General features: G+C 38.7%; 1 protein-coding gene across 2 annotated transcripts in view; it reads left to right on the forward strand.

Moving 5' to 3' along the window:
• The window catches only part of LOC124157810 (endoribonuclease Dcr-1-like), an 83,484-nt gene that overhangs the window by 943 nt on the left and 60,605 nt on the right, over nt 1–21,936 (forward strand). For both annotated transcript variants that reach the window (XM_046532839.1, XM_046532838.1), the window contains exons 4-6: nt 12,578–12,776; nt 12,970–13,095; nt 13,236–13,450. In XM_046532839.1, the coding sequence (XP_046388795.1) occupies nt 12,578–12,776; nt 12,970–13,095; nt 13,236–13,450 (540 nt within the window). The remainder of the gene's footprint in view (nt 1–12,577; nt 12,777–12,969; nt 13,096–13,235; nt 13,451–21,936) is intronic.

The following is a 21,936-nucleotide window of genomic DNA, read 5'->3' on the forward strand; positions in this document are numbered from 1 at the left end:
ATGTACTTCGGAGTACCCCTTTAAATTTTTATCCAGTTACACTATGAATTTCTTTTCCAGCATAGGTTTATTTAATTGATATTCATTAGTGACTGGGCAATGACTGGGATGAACGAATTTAGAAGTATATGTATTACCAATTTGTTAATAAGTTTATTTATGTCTTTGTTCGTGTATGTGAACAGGTATGCCCCTTTATGCATTTCACCATTAAGGCAGTTGGCCCCGACATCACCCAGGTCCATTGGCATAATTATTATTTTACCAAAGGAGCCTATTTAAGGCTTTATTTTCTGTTTGTTCCATTTTGTGGTTCATTTGCAGTACGATTCATGATGCTTGTAACACTATTGGCTTACGGGAAGCTTTTAATGAAAATAATCTATTCAGTTTATTAGTTGTCTAGGTTGAGTGGACTTATTTTGTGTAGTGAAAATTTGATCATGTGCCCAAACAGGTGCCTTTGTACACCTGACCATCGAGACAGTTTGTTCCATCTTCACAACCTTGACCACCGATGCCATTTCATTTACATTTTCACCTAAGAATCCCTCTCATGACATGGTTTTGATCTACCTGTTGCACAATGCACATGCTCACACACAGCTGATACAGTAGTTGATTGCTCTGAACCATTAACATCACATGCACGGGGCATGTGATGTTAATGGTTCAGAGCAAGCTTTTCATGAAGTTATGTTGCTTGGACCAGCATTTTTCATACTAGAAATGCATCTGCTGTGCATATTATTAAACTGGTGACAGATCAATCGTCTTGAGTTAATGTATGTATCCTTATGTTTTTTTTGTGATTAGGGAATACAGGAAGCATGAACTATTCATGATGCTTGAGATTTTGTCAGTGACACTTTGAGTAGGGGGCCACTTAAATATCCTCTCCCCTTTTCTACATTAAATTTCCTAGTATTATCTGTTGACAGATGATCAGTAGCTTCATCAGGGGTGTTACTTAGAAGCTTCAATGATAACAAGACCGTGAGTATGAGGCTACCACATTTGTATATCCCATGTGGTAACTCTGGTACATCTTCAGAGTGTACTAGCTAAGCGGAACGTTGCTTCTTATTACCAAAATGCTTATACACTGATGCAACATTCTATGAATGATAAACTAAACAAATCGGTAAGTGCTGCGTTGTGCTGATAGATATGCATATATTTTATTGATAAAAATTTTGATCTGTATAAAAATAACAGTCTTAGAATCTTTTAGTGTTGCTTAGAGAATTATTTCGTCTATATTTAAGGTTGGATGAATTGATTTGGCAGTGGGATGGAGGATGAAATGTGTTGAGGAAGAGTTTCAATTTTGCTGCAGTACTTTATGTTGTGTGCATTATTGATAAGATAAAAAAGAGATGTACGAAAAGAGACTATCACCACTTTAATTTTGAAGTACTACTGTATCAGCTGTGTGCGTGCATAAACAAATGTATGAATTCAACCAAAACATCATATATCTGTCAAAAAACGGAAGAAAAAATCTTCTTTACGTCTTCGTTACAAATAACTATTTTATTCGTCTTCTATATCCCAAGGCCGCAAACAATCACTTTTTATATTGGCAACGTAAATAAATAACAAAACAAACATTCATCATCACCTTGAACGTAAAAATGCAAAACCCTACAAATATTAATTTTCACATTACAATACCTCCCCTCGTTCGAGGATGATGGAAAGGAACACAAAAAACATCATGCATAAACAATACGTAGGCAACGCCTATTCGAATTCCACCCAGGCGCTGCTTATTTTGTTAATAACGTATTCTAACATCTCCCCTCGGGATTGACAAAATAATAATTTGAAATATAAATCTCTAAGCACTCCTTAAGATTTAACATCTTACAAAATTCTTTTGTCTTAGTTCCTGACAGTGGCTTTGTCAACATGTCAGCGACATTATCTTTTGATCTGACTAACTGGAATGAAACCTCCCCTGTTTTTACCATCTCCCTGATACAATGATACTTCTTGATGTATGACATATAATCATATTTAATAATACTTGTTGATATATGATATAATGACACTTCTCCGCATCTGGTCCACTCAGTGCCTCCTCTGCATCCTCCGGAATGTTGCTATCTGGACCTTCTGCAGCAGGGACAGGTCTTGGGATTCCTCTGTCTCTGAGACCTATGTGGTAGACCACCTTCCGCTACTCCTTCATAGGCAGGCTCATTTTCACAGGCGATGATTACCTCCCCTGGCCCCTGGATGGGTGTCACCTCCTCTGGCTCTCCACCTCTCGCCTCGAGCTCCTCCCAAGTCATCGTCTTCTCCTGCTTTCGTTTTTCCATCTCCAGTTGTTTCAAGGCGTAGTCTTTCTGTGATTGCTCTTCCTTCAGGCGTTTATTCAATACAGCCATCAATTCCATTAATCTGAGCTTTTCAGCCTCAGCAGCCTGCATCATGGCTCTTAAAGCATACTCCGAGGACTTGAAATTTCCGGATCTCATTTCGGCAATTACCAGTGAGTTATCATTTGAGCCTTGAGAAACATTCATGCTATGGAGGGCTTCTTGTAACTTTTCTACCATTATATTTTTCTTCTCCAGTGTATCTTCCAAATTATTGACTTTTGCCTGTTCTTTCATCAGCTGCATCGTTAAATTTTTCTTTTCTTTCCTATGTTCTTCTGCCATTGCCTTCATTTCTAATTCTTTCTCCTTAATAGTACTATCTTTGCTCTTCAAACACTCATTTAGGAATAGTATTAGCTGGTCACCATGCTCTTCCTTGGCCATTACTGTGGACAAACGACTTTTGAAGGCATCCATTTCTGCCTGGTCAGCCGCTGATATTGCCTTACTAACTTCTGCTTTCCTTTTCCAATCGCTGGCCTCTTTCTCTGCCTCCTGAAGCGATGTCTCCAGCTTTTCTACTTCAGCCAACCTCTTCTCCCGGTCCATTGGTTCAAGGTGTGTGTGCCTCTTTGCAAAAGAAACTCTGGAAGCCTTCTTCTGCTCGACTACGATTCTTTCCCCTTCATGGTGCAGGTGTCCCAAACGGTTGTGCCATGTTGTTGCTGCAATTTTACATGCTTTCATACCTTCATGTTCTTCAGCTTTTTTTCTTATTTGTGAAATAGAAGCACTCCCTTCAGTAGTGAGGTAATACAGGAAACCAACGCGATACCCCTGGAACAGAGTAGCCTCTTCGTCGCTAACAGTAGTCTTTCCGTCTCTCCTCACAATGGTCAAGCCCTTCTCTTCTAATTTCCCTTCCGAAATCAAATTGTCTTGGAGGCAAGGAATATATAACACATTAGTTAACTTTATTTTCCATCCACCACATTCATTCGACATCTGGATGGTCACTGATCCTTGACCTTCTATTTTTAGTGATGTACCATCACCCACAGTTACTTCTCCAGAGAGGGGTTTGAAATCAACCAACAAATCTTTCCTAGGGCTCATGTGATCCGATGCTGCTGAATCCAGTATCCATATGCCGTTGTTTGCATGGTTTGGATTTCTTTGCATGCAGAGTACTTTATAGCCTCTTGATACTACTGATGCTGATGACTTCTTCTCTTCTTCATCTTGCTTCTGTATGGCAGGACAAAATCTTGCAGTATGCCCCTCCTTTCCACATGTGAAACAAATGTATCTCCTCCCAATAGGTTTCTTTGGAGCATTTTGTGATTTATTTTCACTGCTTACTTTAGGTCTGTTTGGCTTCTTCTTTACCTTGAGAACCTTGTGTTCTTCTGTCTTCGCGTAATCCTCATTTTTCATTCTCTTCTCTTCTAGCAGGAGTTGGGACTTAACATATTTGGATGTTATGTCTCCTTCATTTGTTCTGTAAATACTTCGTATAAACCCAGCATATTTTTCTCGAGGCAGACCCATGAGGGAGAACGCAGCCAGTGCTCTATCCGGGAGATTAATGCCACACTTAGTAATTTTACGGTTGTAATTCTGGATCTTGCTCATGTACTCCATCTTGGAAAGGTCTTCCGTTTTTTCGGTATTTACCATTTCCTTTAGGAACATTATCTCCTGGAACACGTCGTAAGTGGTGCACATGTCTCTTAATGCCTCCCACATATCCTTCGCTAGGTCCAGTCCCACGATATCATCCAAAAATGAATCATCTATGTATTGTATGATAATGGCTCTGGCCTGTTGATTTTGTCGCTGACGGCGCCTAACCTCTTGTGGTGGGAGTTGGCTTTCGTCTTCCATTTCTATCTCGTTTCCATCACTGCCGAATGCTATGTATGGATGGAAACCTTTTACCGCTTCCCAACAATCTTTCTTCATTAAAAAAGCTTCAATTCTTACAGCCCATACATCGTAATTATCGCTGTCGAGTATTGGGATACACGTCTTCTTTTCTTCCGCCATTTTTGATGATTCCGAACTTACAAAGAACAATTATGGGGTTCACTTCTTCTAACCTCAAACGTATTCGCCGTTCACACCATCAAAAGAAAAACTTCGCTTCGCATCAACACTTAGTGTTTAAGTCTCATAATCTGTCAAAAAACGGAAGAAAAAATCTTCTTTACGTCTTCGTTACAAATAACTATTTTATTCGTCTTCTATATCCCAAGGCCGCAAACAATCACTTTTTATATTGGCAACGTAAATAAATAACAAAACAAACATTCATCATCACCTTGAACGTAAAAATGCAAAACCCTACAAATATTAATTTTCACATTACAACAATATCTAGTTGAAAATTTGGGAAGCTCACAAACACTTGGAAGCATAAGAGTCAAATATAAGGTGACAAGTCTCCTGTGTGAGGATTTTAAACATAAGTGCATTCTCTTTGAAACTAATTTTTAATCTGAGTGTACCAAAGGTTGATAAAATAATATTTTAGCAAAAAATAATATGGCCAGTTTCTTCTATCAGAATGTTTACCTTCATCTTTATAAATTTTGGCAAAGAACCAAATTGTTGTCATGTTTTTCAATCAAAGCGACCATATTTTTGGAAGAAGGTGGATTAATTTTAATGAATATTAGATTTATCCACAATATGCTGGCATAAGTCCATTTTTATTGGTTAGATGACTTTATCTGTTGTTCTACAAAGTCATCATTGTATTGGGTAAGCAATCCCTTTACATGCTTTATTGCATTTTTCCCTGTTTTTGCTTTAAACCCAAAGAAAGTGTTTTTTTTCTAGCCAACACTTTAGTCATGGCAGCAAATTGTCAAGATCAGTCAGAAGAGATGGAAAAATTACAGGATAAATTAATTACTGGCTTGCCAATTTTCACTTATTTTCATTTTTTCTGTAAATGTCCGAACCAGCTATGGTATAATCAAGTAACTTTGCCTAATTCTTTTACTATCTCAATAATTTGTTGCCATGACTGTGTACTATCTACAGGAGATAAAAATGTGTTGCTGTTTGCATATCCTACTCTGTGATGGCTTTGGAAGGCACCAGTGGCATAACTAGGCATATGCTTTGGGGGTGGAATGGCCTGGGGTTGTGACCCCCACCCCCAGGCAACGGGAGTTCCTGAACAATTTTTGAAAAACGACATGCCTGGAAATATATTTTATTTTACATCATTTTTGCACTTAAAATTTAACTTTTAGTAGATGCAGTTATTATGTGTCAAAACTAGACAATAGTTTATATGCATAATTTTTTCTGTGAGTGATTGGATATTTACAGGGCAATATGGGAACAGCACTGAACAATAATAGGTAATGTAATCTGAGGGACAATCACTTTGTCCGGAAGATGCTTACTGGAACTCAGGTGAAACTGTTGTGACCAGCAACCTTAACTCAGTGGATACCCAAATGAATGGATCAAAATGTGTCATAGCCATTATGCATAGGCCTTCCCAGCAACTGTATTAAATTGACTTAACATTAACTTGGGCAAAATTCATATAATAGTTATTCAAAATGAATATTTGCACAAAATATGGTCGCTCTGACTGAAAAAAGACAAAAGTGCTGTTTTTATTGAATTTTTGAAAATTAAATGCCAAAGTCTTGAGGCAAGAGTTTAATCGGTTTGGGGAAGAAATAGCTGTTGTCTCAAGTTTTCAAACCACTAAATTGAAATCTGAAATGAAATAGCCGGGTCAGGTGTGGAAAAAGTTCCTGATCTGGAATCATCCTCCATGGGGAATAAAAAGATGATGGATTCATGTTACAAGGACTTGTTTCAACAAGGGGCTCTAATGGGTGCCTTTATATGCACAAAATTGTACCATGTACAAGCAACTGTGGACAACATGTTATCCATTTCCATGAGGTATCACATGTGCTATTTGCCTTATGAAATATATAGGTTCCAAGCCACACCAGTGGTTGCTGATAGCCAGCGTGGACTATATTGTGTGATTTATAGGTGTAGAAAAGGCAGGGGACAAGCCTGACAGTCTTAAGGTAGCCTAAATGTTCTGTGTTATATCAGGTCTACTGATTTCGCAAGAACTTCCAAGGAAACCACATTTCCACAGAAACCGCAGATCCAAAATTAATTTTTAATGGAGAAATCTGCAGTATAGATATGGGTTGGCAAATATTTTAACACACATTCTGTTATAATTCTATCTGTGAGGAAAGTGCCAAAAAATGTACCCTAATTTGTAAAAAATTTTATTTGTGCTCCCATGAACGTACATATATAGTTCTCTCATACCTATGATAGTGCTGAAACTTCAGCCTGGAAATGTGCAGTCCTGTACAATTCCTATAAATAAGCTTGGATCATGTGTTACTGGAAAGTTAAGGACAATTGGATAACTGATAAGTAGAGGTCCGTGAAATTCGCGAGACGCGATATTGCAAAATAACGCGAAATCGGTAAATGAAAACGAAATTTCGCGTTTTTTTGCGAATTTAGGTGAATTAGCAAAAAAATCGCATCTAATGAGTCATAATCTATTAAAGCCTAAACCTTCATTGTTTAACGTTGCCGACGTTCGTTTGCTCTATCTCATTAAGATTCCAAGGACTTGTTTAGTCCCGCGCATAACGCATCCGCGTAATATCGCGCACTGTAGTGATTTCTCTGCCAGAATTTACCGTTAAATTTATCACAGCCTCTCTCTTCGATTCCAATGTATCAATCCTGAAATATTTAGAATGAGGAGCTTCTCACCTGAAGAATTAGATATTATGAATTAAAAATGTGCGGAAAGAAATTTAACGCGGCCGCGGAAGAGCGGAAATAAAAGCTCACGCACCCGGAACGCGTCAATGCCGAGCAGTAATTCCAATGACTCACCGTGACGCATTAGACAGCGTTATTGGATAACTTGTTGCAGGAAAACCTTGATTGTGGGTCTAATGTAACAATTTCGTTGACTTGAAAACGGCCGCTGGCTGGGACCGGGCCGCCGTTCACGGCACGGCCCACAGCATGGAAGAGAGTCGTCTCGTCTGAAAGTGGCCTGAATGTCACGGCGTCGTGACGTGAACGGCGGCCGGTGAAAAGTCGTTTCGTGAGAAAGCGGCCTCAATGTAGCACTGCCTGTATTTCACGCCGTAAACGGCGCACCGTCAACTGCGCGACTCTATTCGCTTAAAGACATAGAAACTTATGGTTACTTGAAGTTGAAAGCACGAAGCGCTAGCAGTTGGGGGAAGGGAAGGAATGAACAGAAAGGATAGGAGGAGAGGGGGTTCTCCTTATTAGCGGACATATCGTCAGATATTCGGCTCTCCACTAAGGTTCAATGCAAAAAAATCATTTCGACTTTGGCCTAATCTAATATCTAATTCTTCAGGTGAGTAAGTGTCTCATTTTAGATGTTTCAGGATTGATAAATGGGAAATAATTTTTCAAGTTTCGTTGAATCCGATTATGTTTAGTTATGTGTGCTTCTTTCACTGCCTTTCCTGACTGATTGGCCACAGCTGTAATCAAAACTAAGCGATTTTATCTAGCTACTGCCCTACCTTTCCTCAACACCTGGGTGAGGGGTATCGAAAGGGAACCCAGGACATGAAACATTTCGGCCAATTTGTAAGTTATAGAGTACTAGGGTTATACCGTAGCTACCCAGTACTCAGTTTAAAAACACCATCAAGATAGGTTGTGTTTTGAAGTTGGACTGTTTTTTTTTAATCGTGGTTCCAGCTTTAAATATCAAAAGAAGGAAAGGAATTTTAAAATGCCAAAAGCTAGTGATACCGTTCATACCAGGGCTAGTGAATTCAGCTCAGAAGGATTTTATGTGAAAGACAGAGTATTAAGGCTCCCACACATCTAAGCGGACTAGGCCGCGCGGCAGATACGCCCGCAGCGCGGGCACCGCTGTGCACACACCTAAGCGGCCACGACTAGGGAAATGTTGCACTTATACCGAGAGGGAAAAGCCGACGAACTCCGACCATTGTAGAGGTAGATATTTATCCAGCAAGTCACATGTACAATGGAGGTGAATAATAGTTCTGATCATAGCCCTTATATACGGGCCTTGGTTCTGATATTGAAGAGGAAGCAATACTACTAGCCACGTTCATCGACGAAGAGCGAAGGCACAGGTAATTGCTTTTTGATTCTTACCAGCTTCGGTCATACTTTAATGAGCAGTTTACAAAATTGCAATATCTATTATAAAAAGAAGCGTTGGATATGGATTCATGAAATAAATCTTTCTCGAGAGGAGGAAGGAGAAGTTCACTCCCTCTACAAGAAGCTAAGGGAGCATGTTGAGCGATTTTATTTATATTTTAGAATGGACTTAGAATGCTTTGACCAGCTTCTGCATGCTATGAGGCACGATATCACGAAGGACTTCACTACTGTCGGCGTCAAAATGATGTGCCGCTGTACTTTGCAAATTTATATCTGGACTTCAGTGCATGCCATAATAATGAATAATATGTCACTTTAAAGGAAATCTTCCACAATATGTTGCAAACATAAATATAGATTAATAAAATGGCCTTTGCGAAGTTTTAAAACGCATATTTTGTTGTAATAAAATATACGTTTATATAATAATAATAATAACGAAAATGTTTAAACATTATCTAGTCCTACAGTTTACCCAGAATAAAAAATAAAATTGACAGAAACACGTCTGACTTTATTTTCAACTTTTCTATGATCCGAAAATACATGATTTTTATGTAGTTTAGATTATGTAATGGCATTTAAACAATACGCCGGAGCGAACGAAAGCTGCGTTGCCACGTCTTGCTCGCTAAACTTTACTTCCTGGTAACCAGCACAGGCCTGGCGCGGCCCCGTTTGGCAACATGACATTAATAGAAATTATTAAAATACACAAATATAAATATTGTTAAAGATTATGGATCATAGAAAAATTTCAAATAAATTAAGAAGTGTTTCTATCAATTTTATTTTTTCTTTCGGGGTAAACTGTAGGAATAGATAGTATTTAAACATTTTCGTTATTTTGCAACAAAATATGTGTTATAATGATACGCAAAAGCCATTTTGTTACTGTACATTAATGGTTGCAACTTTTTTTAGAAGATGAATGTTGTTGACGGAGTAGTTTTCCCTAGGTTGAGTTACAAAGTTCATGGAGTTGACAAAACGGCTAATTTTATGGTGTGCGGAGTCATTTATTTCACTGGCGCGTCTACATTTTTGAATTTTTCATAAAACAAAAAATAAATAAGAATTAAGAATAAAATTTCCTGTAAAATGGCGTATTAAATATAATTATGGCATGCACTGAAGTCCAGATATAAATTTGCAAAATACAGCAGCACATCATTTTGACGCCAACAGTAAGTACCGAAGACCTATAGGACCAACAAAGCGTCTAGCAGTTGCACTAAGGTACGCTATCGAAAAAATAGTAGAAGAATTAAAATATCAGTCTATTTATGTACTTTACTCGTTAGCTACGCTAAATAAAATAATGTTATTGAAATCGAGCTCAAAATTATGACTTTTGAAAGCATTATTTTCTTTTGATGGATTATTTGTACATTCCAATACAGATATAATTTTTAAGCAAACTTTTACTAGGTTAAAGTATTAGGCTCACATTTGATTTTGTCAAAAATACCTTTCAAAATTCCATCATTTTGCACAAAGGTTAAGAAAAGACTTCGCTGGTACACAAAATAAAATATATTTGCGACCGGTTTCGATACAGCGTATCAGCTGGCCAGATGATGATACGCTGTATCGAAACCGGTCGCAAATATATTTTATTTTGTGTAACAGCGATGTCTTTTCTTAACCTTTGTACATCATGAAGGAATTTCACCATGTTACGCCAACCACCATCGCATTCCATCATTTTGTTTGATTGGTGGAACTGGGGAATGGGTTCCTAAATGAATTACTGAAAACAAATGCCAGAATATTTAACTTTAAGGACTTTTATTCATTTAAATGGTTAATCGTTTAATGAACAATGATTTACCATTTACGATTTGCAGTAACTTCCTAGACCTAATGCGCTTATATTTGCAGACTTAAGTTTTAATAAGAGGAAACCGAGATATGGATACATTTTATGGCTCATTATTTTTAAACATTAGCCTCAATATAAACCTCTTCTGGTTTATGAATTTTTTCGTAAATAAAAGTACCTACATAGTAAATAAATACGTAGGTAGGTACTTCATGGTTCCAATGGTCTATACAAAAGCGTTGTATTTTTACGGCTAATTGGTCTCTGATGTTTCAATCCTATATTTTTTCTATATATTGAGTATATTTGAGCATTTGCTTCGCACATATTGTTAATTTCAGGTAACTAAAATATTGAAATGGCTCAGGCTCGCGAGTGATTTTCAAAAGACAAAAAAAGACTTCAATTGGAAAGTAATGCATGCGTTCTTTGATCTTTTATAAACAGCAAATTGAATTATTTCAATTATGAATCACCATCGGAGAAGGTACCTGGACAACCAATTTTTAGCGCTACAATGGGTCGAAATATACTTAAAATTTTCCTCAGGTAATTGTCTTCTGATGATTACAAAAAAACTCAGAAGCAAAGGCTAAGTCATGCAAATGTTAACCGACACATATTGAGACCGTTTCGTGTTTGCGTAGCCCTAATTTGTCAAGGCAATCCATTGGAAAATTGAAACTTTGTAGGCGTGAGCAAACGCGGCCTGCGGCCAAACTCGACAGGTCGCGTTCGGCCGCCACCGCAGCGGCCAACCGCTGTACAGGCCGCGGCCGCGCCCGCTAGGCCGCTCTGGTGTGTGTGAACGCATTGAACGCTACATTGATAGTTGGCCGCGTACCGCGGCCGCTCAGGTGTGTGGGAGCCTATAGAGTGTGCAAAGTTTGCGATAAAAGATTTGAATTTGAAAGATGTGACACTTTGTTAAAGCACATCAGTAGCGACACTCATAAGCGTGCAAAAGACAGGGGACCCACAAAATAACAGCTATCATTTGAACACACAGTCACTCAGTCAAAGAAAGCGAAGGAGGATCTTGTTGTTTCTACTACTGTAGCATTTTTAAAGGCTTTAGTTGGTTTAGAGAGACTTGACAATCCAAAAATTCTGGAATGGCTCTCAGATACGTATATTCTCTCTGTACACGTATAATGTAGTGGGGATTTGCCATTTGCTGATCGTATACACCAAGACTACATACTTGAACCATTCATATGCCTTGAACCAATATAAGTTGAACCATTTCTTTCATTTAGTTTTATCAGTAATTTTATACAATCGAAATTGTGTTAAATGTTATGTAAAATGCTTAATAAAAGTGTAAGTATTCATAAAACATGTACCATAAAATAATAAAATGCCTATTAACACGGGAAAATTGTACATTAAAATAACGCCGCCAAGATTTTCTTTAACACCGAAATCACATGGTTTTAAAACGAATTTTAACAAAAAATAAAACCACTTTCACAGACCTCTACTGATTAGTTTTACTTTCTTGTAGCCTATAATCTTGAACATGGATTGGCGGAACACAAAATTGCAAAAGTGTATTATAACTTCGTTTTTTGTCACTATAGTTAAATTTTGCCACTTGGGTTGCTATGTGATATATGAAACAAAAAGGAAGACAATGGCAGGTTCCACAATTTAATTAATACTGCGACCGGTTTCAAGGTATCATCATCAGGCACTTTTGGTATAACAGTTTCCACTTATGTAATAGTCATGAGGCATGGGGGGGTGGAGGAGATAATAGGGGAATGGTTAACAGCGTCAAGGATTGGGTGTTAGGGTGGGGAGGTTAAGGGGGATTGGTTGGCAGCGTCAAGTAGAATAGAAATAGACAGTAAAAACAAATATGAAACTCACTTGATTAGATAGTATCTCCAAGGCGCCTTAGAACCAATCCCCCTTAACCTCCCCACCCTAACACCCAATCCTTGACGCTGTTAACCATTCCCCTATCTCCTCCACCCCCCCATGCCTCATGACTACTATATAAGTGGAAACTGTTATACCAAAAGTGCCTGATGATGATACCATGTATTGAAACCGGTCGCAGTAATGATTAAATTGTGGAACCTGCCATTGTCTTCCTTTTTGTTTCATCATGAAGGAGTTCCATCATATTTCGCCTGACCCGATTGAATTTATGTGATATATGTTTCTTTTCCTCCATTTTTGTTCTTATATTTCATTTTAGACCTTATGGGCGTAGGAGAGATGGAGGTCGTGGTGGGAAACGAACTCTGTACCTGGTGGAGCAGAAAGGCAAAGCCAAAAAAGTTGCTATCGGTTTGAGAAACCTCACTGATCTTACCATCAGCAATTGTTGGCGCAGTGATTCTACCTTAATTGATTGGAGTGAGGAGAGATGGATGCAGGAGATACGATCTAATCAAGTGAGTTTCATATTTGTTTTTACTGTCTATTTCCATTCTACTTGATCTACAAATTGTTGAGACCTTTAAAAAAATTGGTACTTCCCTATCATATTTTTTCCTTTTGTAAGTGTGCAACCATTAATTAGTGGATACTCATCAGGTTGTTTTAGTTTTTATCCTTAACTTTCATGTTTCTAATGTAACATTGCAGGTATTAGTAATGGGGAGTAAGGTATGCTATGGACTACTTAAACGTGAAATATTAAGCTTGAAGTTTGTGAATCTTTTGATATTGGATCAATGTCACCAAGCAACAAAAGGTCATCCCTATACAATGGTAAATTTTTAAACATTATTTTGTTTTCTTAAGGATTGCACAAATTTATTAAGTTACATGTATTAAGTTACAGGATTGAACAAATTTATTAAGTTACATGTATCTTATTATTTATCGTACAAATTTTGTATCCAAAATAGATAATGCAGGAGTTTTACAAAAGGCTACCTCGTAATCGACGCCCGCGTATCTTGGGCCTTACTGCACCTTTACTCCTACTCCTTGGTTGTCCTGTTTCTGAAGGAGAACCTGTAAAAGCTCCACATCCTGGTTGTTTGGAGGCACGTTTGGAAAAACTTGAAAAGATTTTGGATTGTACAGCTGAAACAGCCAGTGATATTGTATCCTTATTAAGGTGAATATTACCCGATAAAAGTATGATATTGTATCCTTATTAAGGTTAATATTACCTGATAAAAGTATTTGAATTGTTTTGAGCAATAACTGAAAGTTTAATAATATGCATAGCTACATTCCATGGGCGTGATTGGTTGAAAATTTTAATATAAGGCATGAAGTTTTTGTTGTAATGTGAAAATTAATATTTTGTAGGGTTTTGCATTTTTACGTTCAAGGTGATGATGAATGTTTGTTTTTGTTATTTTATTTACGTTGCCAATATTAAAGTGATTGTTGTGCGGCCTTGGGATATAGAAGACGAATAAAATAGTTTTTTGTAACGAAGACGTAAAGAAGACTTTTTTTCGTTTTTGACAGATTATGAGACTTAAACACTAAGTGTTGATGCGAAGCGAAGTTTTCTTTTGATGGTGTGAACGGCGAATACGTTTGAGGTTAGAAGAAGTGAACCCCATAATTGTTCTTTGTAAGTTCGGAATCATCAAAAATGGCGGAAGAAAAGAAGACGTGTATCCCAATACTCGACAGCGATAATTACGATGTATGGGCTGTAAGAATTGAAGCTTTTTTAATGAAGAAAGATTGTTGGGAAGCGGTAAAAGGTTTCCATCCATACATAGCATTCGGCAGTGATGGAAACGAGATAGAAATGGAAGACGAAAGCCAACTCCCACCACAAGAGGTTAGGCGCCGTCAGCGACAAAATCAACAGGCCAGAGCCATTATCATACAATACGTAGATGATTCATTTTTGGATGATATCGTGGGACTGGACCTAGCGAAGGATATGTGGGAGGCATTAAGAGACATGTGCACCACTTACGACGTGTTCCAGGAGATAATGTTCCTAAAGGAAATGGTAAATACCGAAAAAACGGAAGACCTTTCCATGATGGAGTACATGAGCAAGATCCAGAATTACAACCGTAAAATTACTAAGTGTGGCATTAATCTCCCGGATAGAGCACTGGCTGCGTTCTACCTCATGGGTCTGCCTCGAGAAAAATATGCTGGGTTTATACGAAGTATTTACAGAACAAATGAAGGAGACATAACATCCAAATATGTTAAGTCCCAACTCCTGCTAGAAGAGAAGAGAATGAAAAATGAGGATTACGCGAAGACAGAAGAACACAAGGTTCTCAAGGTAAAGAAGAAGCCAAACAGACCTAAAGTAAGCAGTGAAAATAAATCACAAAATGCTCCAAAGAAACCTATTGGGAGGAGATACATTTGTTTCACATGTGGAAAGGAGGGGCATACTGCAAGATTTTGTCCTGCCATACAGAAGCAAGATGAAGAAGAGAAGAAGTCATCAGCATCAGTAGTATCAAGAGGCTATAAAGTACTCTGCATGCAAAGAAATCCAAACCATGCAAACAACGGCATATGGATACTGGATTCAGCAGCATCGGATCACATGAGCCCTAGGAAAGATTTGTTGGTTGATTTCAAACCCCTCTCTGGAGAAGTAACTGTGGGTGATGGTACATCACTAAAAATAGAAGGTCAAGGATCAGTGACCATCCAGATGTCGAATGAATGTGGTGGATGGAAAATAAAGTTAACTGATGTGTTATATATTCCTTGCCTCCAAGACAATTTGATTTCGGAAGGGAAATTAGAAGAGAAGGGCTTGACCATTGTGAGGAGAGACGGAAAGACTACTGTTAGCGACGAAGAAGCTACTCTGTTCCAGGGGTATCGCGTTGGTTTCCTGTATTACCTCACTACTGAAGGGAGTGCTTCTATTTCACAAATAAGAAAAGAAGCTGAAGAACATGAAGGTATGAAAGCATGTAAAATTGCAGCAACAACATGGCACAACCGTTTGGGACACCTGCACCATGAAGGGATGATGAAGATAGAACCATTGCGGAACTTAATGAGTAAGAAGACAGAAGAAGAATGTGAAGCATGTATACAGGGAAAGTTTAAGAGACTGAAATTTTCCTACAATGGAGAAAAAGACAGTAAGACTACACATGTCCTCCAAAGGGTCCACTCTGATGTCGTGGGGCCTATGCCTTGTGCCTCTTTGAGTGGCTGCAGATTTTTTGTCACTTTTATTGATGAATTTTCTCATTTCACTGTTGTAGTTCCCTTGAAGGCCAAAAGTGAAGTCACTGAGCAGTTCATAAAATATCAGAAAATGGTGGAAGTCACACATGGAACTAAAATACAGGAGTTCCAGAGTGATAACGGTGGGGAATACTCATCAAATGAATTCAAGAAACACCTTGAGAAGAGTGGAGTCCTACATCGTCTCTCTGTACCATATGTCCCTCAGCAGAATGGTCTGGCCGAGCGGTACATTCAGACAATTTTGAATACCATCCGTGCTATGCTGCAACAATCTGGTATGCCAAAACATTTTTGGGCTGAGGCCCTAAAAACCGCATGTCATTTAAGAAATCATTGTCCATCAACAGCAATAGATTCTGAAATTCCACTAAAGAGGTGGCTTGGAAGAGAACTTGAAGAGAAGGATTTTCAGTACCTAAGGGTGTTTGGTTGTCAGGCTTGGTATCGAGTAGTCCATGGTGACAAGCTAGATGCCAGAGCAAAGGAAGCAGTGATGCTGGGGTACCCAGAGGGCACCAAAGGCTACAGATTGTGGGACCTCAATACAAGGAAAGTCATTATTAGTCGAGATGTCATATTAAATGAGACTGTGTTCCCATTCCATAGAAAGGTAAACAGTGAGAAAGGCGACCAGACAGAAGACACATCGAGTGAAGAAGAAGAAGTTGATGCAGCCCTCCCGACACATATGCCACAAGCCATAGCCCAGAGGCCAGGAGAGGGAAATGCAGAAATAGAGGCCCAGGTCCAGAATGAGGAACAAGAGCAGGAAAATCCTCAAGTCCTGAGGAGGTCAAATCGGCAGCAGGTGCCCAAAGGACCGTGTGAATGCTGCAACGTCACCCGTTCTGTCCTTGGAAAAGATGATGTCCCAACCAGTTACCACCAAGCCATAGAAGGATCTCAAGCCGACAACTGGAGGTTAGCCATTGTAGAAGAATTACGGAACATCGAAGGCCAAGAGACCTGGGACATCGTGAGAAGACGACCGGATATGAAAGTAGTGGGCTGTAAATGGGTTTTTGCTCTTAAAAAGAATAACGAAGGTAACATTGTAAGATTTAAGGCAAGACTTGTGGCTCAGGGTTTTACTCAAACATACGGTGTGAATTATCATGACACTTCCAGTCCAGTTGTTGAAAGGAAATCAGTTCGTCTGTTAGCCTATATTGCTGTGGAAAATAATTGGGAAATAGATCACCTAGACGTGGTGGGGGCTTATTTAAACAGCAAGCTGGATGAGACCATATATATGTCTGTTCCTGAAGGGGTGGATGTAAACAGAGATTATTTTGTTTGTAGGTTGAAGAAGAGCCTTTATGGTTTAAAACAGTGAGGGAGAAATTGGTATGAGTTTCTCAGTAAGATTTTGGTGGATTTAGGGTTTGTGAAATGTATCAGTGACCCTTGTGTGTACTTAAGGAGCAATGTAATTGTTGGAACATATGTTGATGATTTCTTGATTATAGGTGAGAAGGAAGAAGTAGGTGTGTTCAAAAATGAAATTGCATCCTTAATTCAGGTGAAGGACTTGGGTATGGTGAATACATTTTTGTCCATCCAATTCACCAGACCAAACAGGGGAACTGTCATTTTGAGTCAGAAGAAGTATGTTATGTCTTTTCTCAGAGATTTTTATATGTTAGAAGGTAAAGGTGTTTCTTGTCCACTACAAGCAGGTGCAAATTTTGAGAGTAAAGGAGAAGGAGAAATTTTTTGCAAGGAGAAATACCAGAGTGCAATAGGCAGCTTGTTATACTTGAGTACCAATACTCGTCCAGATATTGCAAACGCAGTGTGCAAACTTAGTCAATGCTGTAGCAACCCCACTGTAACAAATTGGAATGGAGTTCAACATGTAATGAGATATTTAAAGAGTACATGTGATTATCAACTTGTTTTCAGGAAAGGTGAAGGTTTTGCATGCTATTGTGATTCAGATTGGGCAGGGGATAGAGATGATCGAAAGTCTGTCACTGGGTATGTTATCACGCTGGGAGGTGGAGCAATAATTTGGAAAAGTAGGAAGCAGAGAAGCATAGCCACCTCAAGCACGCATGCTGAGTATATTGCTATTTATGAATGTGTGTGTGAAATCCAGTGGATGAGGCTGTTTTTTGGTGAATTGAAGCAAAGCAGCCTCATTCCAAAGACCTGCACCATTTTTTGTGATAACCAAGGTGCCATATACATTGCCAATAATGACATAGTAAATGAGAGGAGTAAACATTTCGTGGTAAAATACAACTATGTCCGAGAGGCTGTGAAGGAGGGAGAGATTTCATTGAAATATGTGAAATCTGATAGTAACATTGCAGACTGTTTGACTAAGAGTTTGTCTGGACCTAAGACATTATTGTTTGCCAAAGAAATGGGCATAATTAAGTTGGAGTAAGAAACTCACAACTAAATTTACAAAGTTATGTATGATGTTTTTGTGTTCCTTTCCATCATCCTCGAACGAGGGGAGGTGTTGTTATGTGAAAATTAATATTTTGTAGGGTTTTGCATTTTTACGTTCAAGGTGATGATGAATGTTTGTTTTTGTTATTTTATTTACGTTGCCAATATTAAAGTGATTATGTTGGTGGTTTTCGGGTATTGTTGTGTAGAAAACATTTTAACTCGACGTTTCACTCCTCCTACTGGGAGCGTTATCAAGAGAATGGAAGGAATTTATACTCGTCCCGAGCTCATATATGTTTTCTTTTTTTTTTTTTTTTTCGCTACCCATTGTTGTGCCGGATTTGAATTTTAGTTTGAGTTATTTGATTTGAGTTTTTCGAGAAGAAGGCACTTGAGACGAGCGAGAAGAAACCATCATGCTGGTTGAGATATGTGGATGATACCTTTGTGATCTGGCCACATGGAAAACAAAAACTTGAGGAATTCCACGTAGATCTAAATACAGTACATCCAGACATAAAATTCACAAAAGAACTCGAAGAAGGAGGTTGTCTCCCCTTCTTAGATGTACTGGTTAAAAGAAAAATGGATGGAAGCCTAGGCCATTCAGTGTACAGAAAGAAGACCCACACAGACAGGTATCTGAATTCAACATCGCATCACCACCCACAACAAAAGGCCTGCGTCATTAAAACGCTAACCCACTGAGCCAAAATCGTGTGTGATGCTGAGCATATCAGTGATGAAATGCAACACCTTATGTGGGCACTGAAAGGCAATGGTTATAGTGTCTCTTTCATTAAAAGAGCAATGAAAGAAAAACACCCTCCTCAACATGACGGCCACAAGGGGAAGAAGCCACTTACATACGCTAAAATTCCATACATCTCCGGGGTCACCGATAGAATCGCCAGAATCCTCCATAAAGGCAACATTAAGACTCGCTTCTGCACCGTGAAGAAGATTCAGAATATCCTACCTTCACCGAAGGATAGCCATCCTCCCCTTCAATCTATGGGAGTGTATGAGGTTCCCTGCTGCTGCGGCAGAAGCTACGTGGGACAGAGCAAGCGTTCAATCTCCCAAAGGCTTAATGAGCACGAAAGGGCGTTAAAATTACATCAGTGGGACGCATCAGCTGTTGCTGAACATTTTGCCTCCAGCCCTGGGCATAGAATAATGTTTGACGCTACACGGGTATTAGCGAAGACGGAAGAATACCATCCGCGTCTTATACGTGAATCCATCGAGATTGCGAAAAGACCTAATAACTTTAATAGGGAGGATGGGTATAACCTCAGCCGTATATGGAGAGGGTTCCTAGCACAATATAATGGCCAACGGCTATCGGCTAAAATTCAAATCCAGCACAACAATGGGTAACGAAAAAAAAAAAAAAGAAAACATATATGAGCTCGGGACGAGTATAAATTCCTTCCATTCTCTTGATAACGCTCCCAGTAGGAGGAGTGAAACGTCGAGTTAAAATGTTTTCTACACAGCAATACCCGAAAACCACCAGCAACATAGATAAAAGAAGCTGTGAAAGTCTTCAGACGAAAATTAAAGTGATTGTTGTGCGGCCTTGGGATATAGAAGACGAATAAAATAGTTTTTTGTAACGAAGACGTAAAGAAGACTTTTTTTCGTTTTTGACAGTTTTAACCTATAAAATTTCAGAAAATGAAAAGAACTATGTAATTACTCAGTCACACTGGTCTTTACACTGATTGATATTATCAACATCTTATTTTAACTTTGGTGCCCAAAAAAACAGGGTACTGCTTCCTTAATAATGGTGCTGAAGTATTGAAATGTGATATAAGGAAGTAACAGAATTGGATATTCAATGTTTTTCCAAATGATGTCTATTTTTAAGGTCATTAATTATTGATTAATGTATTTGTAGATAGATTGAATGAGTGGTATTGCATGGATAATTTGTAACTATCTTGTGTGATGTGAGGCATAATTTGGTGGAAGTTCTTTATATTGCAATATCCAATTTTTTTTACTAAATTTGGGAATATTCTGCTCACTAAAAGGCTCTCTATGTGCTCTTAAGTTGACCAAAATTGAGGCAGATCCAATATAACTTACGTGTTCTAGAAACCTAGAAAATGTGGAAATTTCAGTATATTTTTGAGGTTTATAATAAGTCAGGGAGATATTAGTAAAAAAAATTGAGGCAGTCAGTACAATTTGTTAACTCTTCCTAATAAATGACCAAAGTGATGCAGATCCAATATAATTTATGTGTTCTAGAAACCCAGAAAACATGGAAATGTCTGTACATTTTTAAGGTTTATAATACCGTATTTGCACGAATCTAAGACGAACACGATTCTAAGACGACCCCCCCTTTTTTGGAACTCCACTATGGGAAAAAATTTTTTTTAGGGGAAAACGATCAATGCGGGAATGTTTGGCTATGTTGCCTATGTCCCAGGAAACGCAGGATTTTTGGCGCGTAATGACAGGAATAGTACTTTATCGAGACATTTAGGTCTTATTGTTGATTCGACTAATAGTTTCTTCGGAGGGGCCGTGGCCCAAAGACGAATAAAATTAAACTAGTGAAAATGTAACCTGACTTTATTAAACCCACACGGAAAACACTCCGTGGTATGAAGGCAAGCCACCCTGGAAAGTAGGTAACCACTCGTACGAGCAATGCTATCGCATTCGGCGTACGCAGAGCATACTGCAGGGGGTGAAGCATGGCCATATGACTGCGCCATGAAATGTTTTGTCCCAAAGATAGGGCAACTTACCCATTCTTCTCTAATTAGCGTAGCGTCAGATGGGCGGATGAGTTCGGATTGTTAGTAGGGAGGAACAAAATATCCTAAGATATCCCTTCCTCAGTAACTCTGACAAGTGAAACTTATGGTATAACTCGTAAATTGATAACTGATAATAACCCGATATCCTGTTTTCCGAAAAAAATGCCGCATTTACTGCCGAGAAGCTCAGCTACGAGGATATCGAGTTTCGCCAAAAATCACCATTGTATTTTTCCAACTAGTTCCTTGCTTAAAAATGCTTAAATAACGTTAGAAATACATCGTGTTTGGTCTCGTTCTTTTTTGAATTACGAGCACATTGAAAATATTCCAGCCTAATAAAAGTATAATACCAATTGCCGAAATTCATTGTGAGACACCTTTTGAGCTAATAGGTGATTGCATGCAGCGGTTGACCGCCAGAAATTGGGAACTTTGAAGCAAGTAGGCTGAAAAAATACTTCTGAGATGCGGGAAAAAGTTACATTGTCTATATGGAACTTTATTTGGGACCAGAAACGGCGAACGATGAATGCGGGAAAATGATTAATACGGGTATGATAGATCGGGGTTCCACTGAATAACTTTTCTTTTGAAAGCTGCAGTGTAATAATTTATTTTCTCTGCCATCGTAATACTCTGAAAGGCACGGAATCACAACTGAATCAATCTCTCTAATCAGAGGCAAATCATGTTGCCTTCTTACCGTTGCTCTGAGAAAAGTGCAACGACTTCGTAGCAGTTTATTCCGCGACGGCATTGACGCTTTAACGTTACAATTTAGGTAAATTGTAACCAATCACACAAACATTTTGTGAGTTGATCGAGCTTTAACTTGAATGGAGCCGAACCAAAGGTAAAGCAGGCAATCTTGCGAACACGGCAGAAGTGCACCCGGCGACTGATCGGCACGCGCCGAATCTTTGCCTGCTGCCCAAAAATGGAATTTTTTTACTTGAACGCAAAATTAAATATGCTAAATTACTGTTAAGCTATTTTTGACGTTGATTTTTTGTTGTATTGCTATCAGGTGGCAACCTCAGGTGTCTATAATTTTTTCCGACGTAAATTATGCAACCCGCTTGACGTCAAAAATTTTGCATCCGATTCTAAGACGAACCCTCTTTTCCGCTGGAGTTGCGAGGGAAAAAAACCTCATCTTAGATTCGTGCAAATACGGTAAGTCAGGGAGATGTTAGTAAAA

The sequence above is a fragment of the Ischnura elegans genome, chromosome 4 (genome assembly GCF_921293095.1).
Source record: "Ischnura elegans chromosome 4, ioIscEleg1.1, whole genome shotgun sequence".
Lineage (NCBI taxonomy): Eukaryota > Metazoa > Arthropoda > Insecta > Odonata > Coenagrionidae > Ischnura > Ischnura elegans.